The following is an 8,963-nucleotide window of genomic DNA, read 5'->3' on the forward strand; positions in this document are numbered from 1 at the left end:
ATACCAACGCACACACATACATGAGCACTCACATACATAAGTCCACATATACATACGCACACATTCACAAAGAGCACACAATACATTAGCGTATGTGTATAAACATAAAAGCGAATCGAAATGAACGCAATCATATTAACGTACACGGACATAGTGCTTACATAAATGAACAGACACACATACACATACATATATGCATACATATGTACGTTCATGTTGATGTGCGCTTATGTCTGTGTGCGTTGTATCTATATGCACTTTTTTTTATTTTCTGGGTGAGCTTATTTCGATATGCATTTTTTCTGCGAGCACTTAATTTGATGTGCTTTGTTTGTGTGTGCGCTTATTTCGATGTGTTTTTTCTGAGTGCGGTTATTTCGATGTGCGCTTTTTTCCTTTTAGCAAATATGTTAGAAATAACACAGACAGTGTTGCGAGCTTTGTTCAATTTGTAATTTGTTTTTCTATTTTTCGTACGACGAATTTCAGTTCATTATCAAGTTTGTTCGGTTTATTATCAAAAAATTTTTATTCATTTTTTTATATTTGCTTAAATATGTAAATGATAGCGTAAAGAGCATTTTTGACAATCATTATTCCTCATCAGTGCTGAAATGGATATTGTTTTATGTGTCTGCTTATATAGGTTTTGAGTAACTTTGTTACTGAGTGTTTTCAATAATTAATTTTTTTCGGCTCCTGACTTTGCTATTCGGTAGGACCCAGTAGCGTGTTGCCAAATTTTTATCGCTGGATGTCTTTGTTCGATAAGCAAAACTTCAACATAAATACTGCATAACCAAACGTCGTCGTCGGCTCACGTTCAACAAATGAGTCGAAAATATCGACAAACAAAACAAAAAGACGTTGAAATTTGTATCAAGTCAGTAAAGAAATGTGTTTTGTCTGACATTGTCTACAACTTGAAAACAACGTTTAGACGTTATACTGTTTTGCATTGTTTTGTAAAGATGAATGTGAAGACTGGCAAAAACCAATCGACAATTTGTTTTTATTTTTTTTTTGTTGACAGCAAATTATCTGATTTGATCGTCAGTTTCCTGGCTGAGGTTTGTCAGCATCAGGAAGAGGAAATTTGGCAGCAGCAACAACCCAAGTGATGCCAGCCATCAGCTACCTGAAAAGAAAAAACATGGCCGACGTCTGTGTATTTATTTAAATTTAGTTATGATAACTTTTATGATTCACTATTAGAATTTGATGACATTTAATTTATGATACTTTTTCTTAATACTGTGCGTGAGCGCTTGTGAGAAGAATACCCCAATATTTTAAAATAAAAAGTGAACATAATGAAGAAAAGTTAAAAATTATGTCATTTATTTTGTCAATTGAATAAATAAAAGAATGAATGCTGTAAAATAAAAATTTTTCTTTACAACCTGTAAAGTTAAAAAAAACAAAGAATTTGAAATAACAAGTTTCAGTTTTGTTTGTACAATAACGTAAACTTACTCAACTTATGAACTAAAACACATAATTATTTGTTCACCTTGTAATCCACAATTCTTCCCCATATTGGTGACATAACACAATAGGCCATAGATTCGGTTAAGAAGACCATTCCAACCATAAAAGGCGACAGGTGAAACTGTTGTTGTAAAAATTTTTTTTGAGTATTATCATAAATTATTGAATGGTAGTAAAAATGCGACGGATTGAGATTTGGATCCTAATCCCGGAATCCGTTAAGAGACCGATTCGTCAAATCCAATGTTAAAAATTAGGTAAAAACCGAATAAAATTATCGAATATCGAATAAAATTGTCCGTTAAGAGACCGATTCGTCAAATCCAATGCTAAAAATTAGGTAAAAACCGAATAAAATTATCGAATATCGAATAAAATTGTGTCTAAAAATAATTTAACTGAATATTTTCAACTATGCCTATGAATTAAAAAGAAAAATTTTATAAATTTTTTCAATCGTGTGTTAATTTTTTTAACACATGTTTGTAATTACAGATGAACTGGGGTTCCTATCTCCTTGTGAATGTATGAGGCAAAAAACCCCCGGTTCAATTTTATTTAAAAATTTTTCAAAAATGCAATAAAAAGTGTGATATTTTTTCTACAATCAATGTTATTAACAATGTTTTTTGATTTCAAGAAGAGTTTTTCTTATTTAATTAATTATCTAAATGTAAAAAAATGAAACACAATTTTTAATAGTGAAAATTAAAAAAAATACATTATAAGCAAACAGTGATTGATCTTGGGTAAACCGGGACCCCCGTTGTTAGTAGTTTTTTAAATAAGAAAGAAAAGACCGTTTTAGTTATAAAATCAACCAAAATTGAACGTGATAAACAAAAAAAGAGGTCGTCAGCCACACTACTAAGTGGTCTAGATCCGCCACCGTATACAAATATAACATTTGTCAAGATTTAAAAATAACTAATGTACAACAATTGAAACTTGATTATGCAAATTGCAATTTATTTAATAACCTTGTAAATGTGTAAATGTAAATCATATGCGGTTTAAGGTTTTTTTTATCATTTTGAGCTTACTAAAAGCATTTTTCTGCAGAGGTGTTTAATAAAGCAAGAGAAGCAAATATTATGTAAAGAATTTATAATAGTATTTATTTGAAATATTTTGCCAATTGCGGTAGCCAGATAACTGATGAAGAACTTTGAGTGGATTTATATAACTGCAATTGTTTTAATAGTTAGCTTTTATTTGAGCTTTCTTATATGTCATATTGTCGACTTCCTCATATTATTCAACAGAAAATATTTCCATTTCAGAATCATAGCCAGAACCTGCAGACAAATTTTTCGTCTTTTATTCATTGCTTAGTAATCTGTATGCCTTTTCAAAATTATTTAGTTCAGTTGCCACACTTTTTGATTTAACACTGTTTTGGTTGCAAACAATTTCAATTTTGCTAGCCTTACGGAATGGCTGCATTAAAGTGTTGTAGGAATGAATAACAAAAGTTTTTGTTGATCAAATATACTTTTTATTTGTTGATTCACTTTGCCAAAAACATTTAAAAAAATTTAATTTTTACTTTTTTAAGCCCAACTAAACATTCGTAACTGTAGTAATGTTCATCAAACATTTTCTTCTTGGCACAGTACCTATAAACATTGCAAATGATTCCGACCCATTGCATATTGTTTTCCAAGTCAAATCAGCCAGTATTTCTTTTAATGATGTCAATCTGATGTATGCAGTTTTTTATAAATTTCGTTGCATAAGTCAATAGATAACCCCCTGCTCTGCTTCAGATATGGGACTAATAATATTACAGACCAACTTTAAAACTGTAGGACAATTTTTCGATGGATTGAGATGGCAATGTTGAATAAAAACTGGTTTAGAGACGTTTGAAAGGTGTGTGTTGTAGTTGAGAAAGAGTTGACTATAACGGTAGCATTCTTAGAAATGTTGGTTGATTGGAGATTTTAATGAACTTTGCATTTTCGTTGATGATTTTTGAAACCTTTTCTATTATTGTTAATCACAACAACACTTTATTGAGTTAATATTATCCAAATTAACAGAAATTTCTATTATAAAATTTAAGTTGTAAATTTCATGCGAAATGTTAACATTGAAATTTGAAGTTGAACTATCATTGATATGAATCATTTATTTAATCAAAGAAAAACAAAATTTTCCCCGGATTTAGTGACAAAATAAGATCTAACGATCTTGTGCTGGCCACCTTGACTAAACAAAAACAAAATTTAAAAATAAATTGTTTAATTTTAATGTTTAGAAACATAAGTACTGATATACAGAATGATATAAACAGATACTTGTCAAGATGATAAATTGTTTTATTTTAAGTTATATCAATAAAACTAAGGAGGTTTACTGTTCATTAAGAAAATTTTTAATGTTTTTTAAAATTTGTAAAAGTTGTCGATTTCTTTGATGTGGTACGGCAAAGTTCTGTCCCACACTTTCGGACCAACATGTGATAGGCTGGACTGAATCAACTCCAGTCTCGCCTGTTTATTATTTACAAACCAACTCTGATATTTAAAAAATTCACTGTTAATCAAGTCTATTTCTTGCAATATATTTCTCGATGAATAGAATAAATTGGTGTCATCAGGATAAAGTATGCAATTGAACATTGTCGACATATCAGGCAAATCGTTGACAAAGAGGGAAAAAAACAGAGGTCTTAAGATGGACCCTTGCGGTACTCAGTATTTTGCAGGAAGGATTTTTGACTCTTGTTTGTTCTGATAAACAAATTAGGATCTAATGGCTAAATAACTTTCAAGCCAAGAAAAGATATCATTGCAAAAACTGTAATGTTTAACAAATAGTGGTTTATTATCTTGAACTCCAGACTGAGATCAACAAATAAACCCAGCGTAAGCCATTTACCGTTCCAATTTTTTAATATTTTCTGACTGAATTCTAAAATTGCCAGTTTAGTTGAATGTGCATTTCTAAAACCATATTGACCGTTTGATAAAATGTAACGTTGATATAAAATAATTCATATTTATACATACTATTTTTTCCAAAATCTTTCAAAACGGTGACAACAATGCTATCGATCTGTAATTACTTGCATCGTTTCTGTGGCCTTTTTTAATGAACTGGTATAATCTTGGCAGTTTTAAAACTATTTGTGAAAACGCCGTTTAAGTGAGACAAGTAAAAAATATGGCTAATTGGAAAGGCTATTTCTTTTATAAATATTTGAACAATAAATTTACTAAGATTATCATGAGATACTGAATTTCTTCTTATTAAATTTATTAACATCTGACAAAACTTCTGAACAACTGGTATTCTCCAGAAAAAATGAGTTACTGTTACGTTTTGAGAAAATGTTTATGTCCTTTGTAGAAGAGAATTCACACTGCATTGATTTAATAAAATTTTCATTTATCGCTCTGCTAATGTCTATTGCATCATCTAGAGTGGTATTGTTGTAGAAAAAATTAATCGTTTTTGATGATTATTTATTGTTAAAAATATAATTAAGTTCCATTTTGATTGCATATTGTTTTTTTTAACATGTTTTGATGAAACAGTTTTTAAGCTTTTTTGGCTGTAAACAAATTTTGAAATTTTTTGTATCCTATTATGCTGTTATCTGTTGGGGTATTGATTAATTTTGGGTATAACTTACTTTTGATATTGACGGATTCACAATTTCAGTAGTTATCCAAGATTTTTTAATTCTGTTCGATTGAAAAGGTTTCAAAGATACAAATGTATCGAAAACTCTGTTGAAAACATTTAAAAACAAATCTAGACACTTGTCAACATCACTTTCGTTGAAGGGTAACTCCCAATTTTTTTTTGCTAATTCATCTTTAATTTTTGAAAAAAATGACGTTGTGAGTTCTCTTCCTGAGCTTTTTTGTGTTGACACTGCGTGATGTTAGTTATTGAAAAGATTGGAAAATGATCGGATAGATAATGCCTGACAACACCGCTGACATGATTATCGTAGACGTTGGTGAAAACATTATCAATCAAACTAACAGAGAAGTGTTAGAAGTGTAACTGTTATAAGGGAACAAAATTGAATTGTTGAAAAATGCTTTCAAAGTTTATTTTAGCAGTATTGTTACAATTTATTTCAATGTTGAAATCGCCCAGAATATAAGAAGGTTGATTAAAACTTGATAACACTTTCTGAAATTATTCTAAAATACTGAGCATATCTAAATTTGAGGGTCTATACAAAACAGTCATTTTTATCTTATTCTTGCTGCCAAAAAAACAACTTGATATTTTGACGGATAAAATTTCTAAAGAGTTTGAATTAGAATTACAACCTTCAATTTCGTATTCGAAACCACTTTTTAAATACTATTCTCTTGAGGCTGCTAGATCTTTCTTTTAATATTACTGATTCTTGTCTATCCTGGTTTTCTTCTTTTTTTTTAATTCCAAGAATTCGTTTATGTCCCAAAAAAATAAAACAGGCAATCAAAAAAGCAAGCTTGCGCAGACTACCTTAACTAAGTGCTCAAAAAAAGAAAAAAATATATATATAAATATATACATATACATACATATATAAATATATGTACCTATATAAAAATTATATATATATATATATATAATTTTTATATAATATATTTTTATATAATTATTAATGAAACATTTATAAGCGCTAATTAAAATCAAAAAGTTCTCAAAAGCGCTATCTATAATCAAACAAAGTCAAAAAAGAAAAAAGTACAGTCAATGGCGGTAGTAACAAACAAATAATTATTCACTTAACAACAAAATCAAAGCGAAGTAAGTTTTAAGTTTCTTTTTAAAATCATCAAGTTTCAAATATTTAGTTCTAAAGATCTCGGTAAGCTGTTCCAAACCATTAGTCCAGATACTGCAAAATCTCTTGATGCTATCTGCAGATTGACATCAGGTACAACCAGCAAAATGCCATCATCTGATCTAAGGTTCATACCACTCATCATTATAGACTTTTCTTTTATTTTATCTATCAAATAATTTGGTAACAAGCCATGCACAGTTTTATACATTAAAATACATATTTTATATTTAATTCTTTTCTTTATAGTAAGCCAATGAAGGCTGTTAAGAATTGGAGTAACATGGTTAAATTTGAGACCTCCAACAATCAATTTGGCTGCTCTATTCTGAATAGATTGAATTGCAGAAATAAACCTATCTGGCAAACCGTAAAACAGACCATTGCAATAGTCCAATCGTAAATGAACCAATGCATGCACCAAGGTATGAATAGCAGATTTATCTAATGACTTACGGAGTTTATAAAGTTCTCGAATCTGTCCGGAGCAAGAATTTGTTATCATCTTTATATGATCATGCATCGATAATCTAGAATCAAAAATGAAACCCAGATTAGTTGCTTTGTCATTAAATTTTATTTTAACATCTCCTATTTTCACTGAATCGATATTAAGTTTCATCAGCTGCTGTCATGTACCTATTGGAACAAATTTTGATTTCTGCTGATTTAATCTAAGACCATTGTTTGACATCCAATTATCTATGTTATTTAGGCAGGTTACAAGTTTGTTGATTTCAGATTGCAGTAATTCTGGCTTATTACTAACTATAATCTGAACATCATCAGCATAGGCATGATATTTAAAACCGAAATTACCAATTACTTTAAAAACTTCAACGGTATACATGATAAAAAGAATAGGCCCAAGCACTGAACCTTGTGGCACTCCTAATGTCAAAACCGTTTCATTTGATAACACATTATTGAAGATTACTTGTTGCTTTCTGTCAAACAGATATGATCTGAACCACTTGATAACAGTACCGGAAATATCATAATCATGAACCAATTACCAAAATACCAATTTTTACAAGAGAATCTGATGATCTACACAATCAAATGCCGCACTCATATCTAAAAACGCGACTGGAGCCACATGTTGTTTGTCCAAAGCAGCAAACAACTCAGAAAACACATAAAGCAGTGCAGTTTCCGTTGAATGATAGCGGCGATATCCAGACTGGTGAACTGGTAGCAGGTTGTTTACATTCAAATGATTCAAGAGCTGTTTGGCAACCACTCGTTCAAATATCTTGGAAGTGAAACAGGTGTTGGAAATTGGTCTATAACTAGACAAATCATTTCGATCCATATTCACTTTTTTTAATACTGGATAAGCCATAGCATGCTTACAACCATTAGGAAATGTGCCACTGCTCAGACTCAGATTTAAGATGCTGGTAAGAAAAACGATGAATAAATCAATATATTTCTTTAAAATATGGGTCGGAAAGACATCTATCATACATGTTTTTGATGGCAAACTGAGTACAATTTTTTTAACGTCAGATTCTGTTAAAAGTATAAAGTCAGGAAAAGAACAATTCCCGTTGTACTGAGCTTGACAAATAGTCGGACAATTATTCACATTGGTAGACTGTTTAATTTTATTTACTTTATCATTAAAAAACTTTAAAAATTGAGACAAATCTAAACCAACAATTTCACTCAATGACTGACCAGTGACTTGATTACAAAGAACTTTATTAATAACATTCCATAGATTTTTAGAAGATCCACTATTGTCTGCTACAAGTCTTTTCCAATAACTGTTTCTTTTTTGTGAAAAAAGCCTAGATTTATTTTTCAGAGCTGCTATCCACTCATTTTTACATTTCTCTGTCTGATATTTTCTGTAATTCTTTTCTTTCTTTCGACAAAGTCTTTTGAAAGATTTACATTCACCATCATACCACGGAGCATTAACATCACATCTGACTTCTACAAAACAAAGTGGAGCAACTGCATCAGCCAATTTCTTGAGTTCAGAACTCATCATATCAAACTCAATATTAATATTATTGCTTTGGCAAGACCTTGATAATGGAGAAGTCTGTATATATTTAATGAGATTGCTTTCATTTAGGTATTTCCAGGATCTAACTTGTTTCTTGGCTATTTTAGGACGCTTATGAGTTAATGGTATGTTAACCTGAATTAAACTATGGTCTGAAAAAGTCCCACTGGGAAAAATCTTAATATCTGAAATCTGAAAATCTTGAGAACAAATAATCAGATCAAGAATACCTCCATGTTCATGAGTCGGTTCGTCGATCAAATTTTTTAATTGAAACATTTCTAATATTTCCAATAAATTTACAGTATGACGATCTTCCTGTTTCTCAAGGTGAATGTTGAAATCGCCCAAAAGTATGATATTTAAACTAAAAGAAGTGATATTTTCTAGTAAACATAAAAATTCTTCAAAAAATAAATTACTAACTAAAACTGATCCTGGTCTGTAGAGGGCTAATAGAACAAAATTTTTGTTGCTAATAAATAATTTAACAGCAAGTGCTTCAAATGAACTAAATATTGGCAGATCTATTTTCTTAAACTTAAATCCATTACTGAAGTAAATAATTAAACCCCCATGGTGAGGATCATTTATTCTTAAAAAATCAACATAACTATATCCTGGTGGCATTGATGATTTAACAGAAAT

General features: G+C 30.1%; 1 protein-coding gene across 1 annotated transcript in view; it reads right to left on the minus strand.

Annotated features, from left to right (window-relative positions):
- Positions 1-1,501: 1,501 nt before the first annotated feature.
- Positions 1,502-8,963, minus strand: part of HELRODRAFT_87910 (hypothetical protein) — a gene marked incomplete at both ends in the record, with an annotated part of 32,019 nt that continues 24,557 nt past the window's right edge. The window contains one exon of the mRNA XM_009029635.1: positions 1,502-1,612. Coding sequence (XP_009027883.1) covers positions 1,502-1,612 — 111 coding nt within the window. The remainder of the gene's footprint in view (positions 1,613-8,963) is intronic.

Source organism: Helobdella robusta (genome assembly GCF_000326865.2).
Source record: "Helobdella robusta unplaced genomic scaffold HELROscaffold_61, whole genome shotgun sequence".
Classification (NCBI taxonomy): Eukaryota; Metazoa; Annelida; class Clitellata; order Rhynchobdellida; family Glossiphoniidae; genus Helobdella; species Helobdella robusta.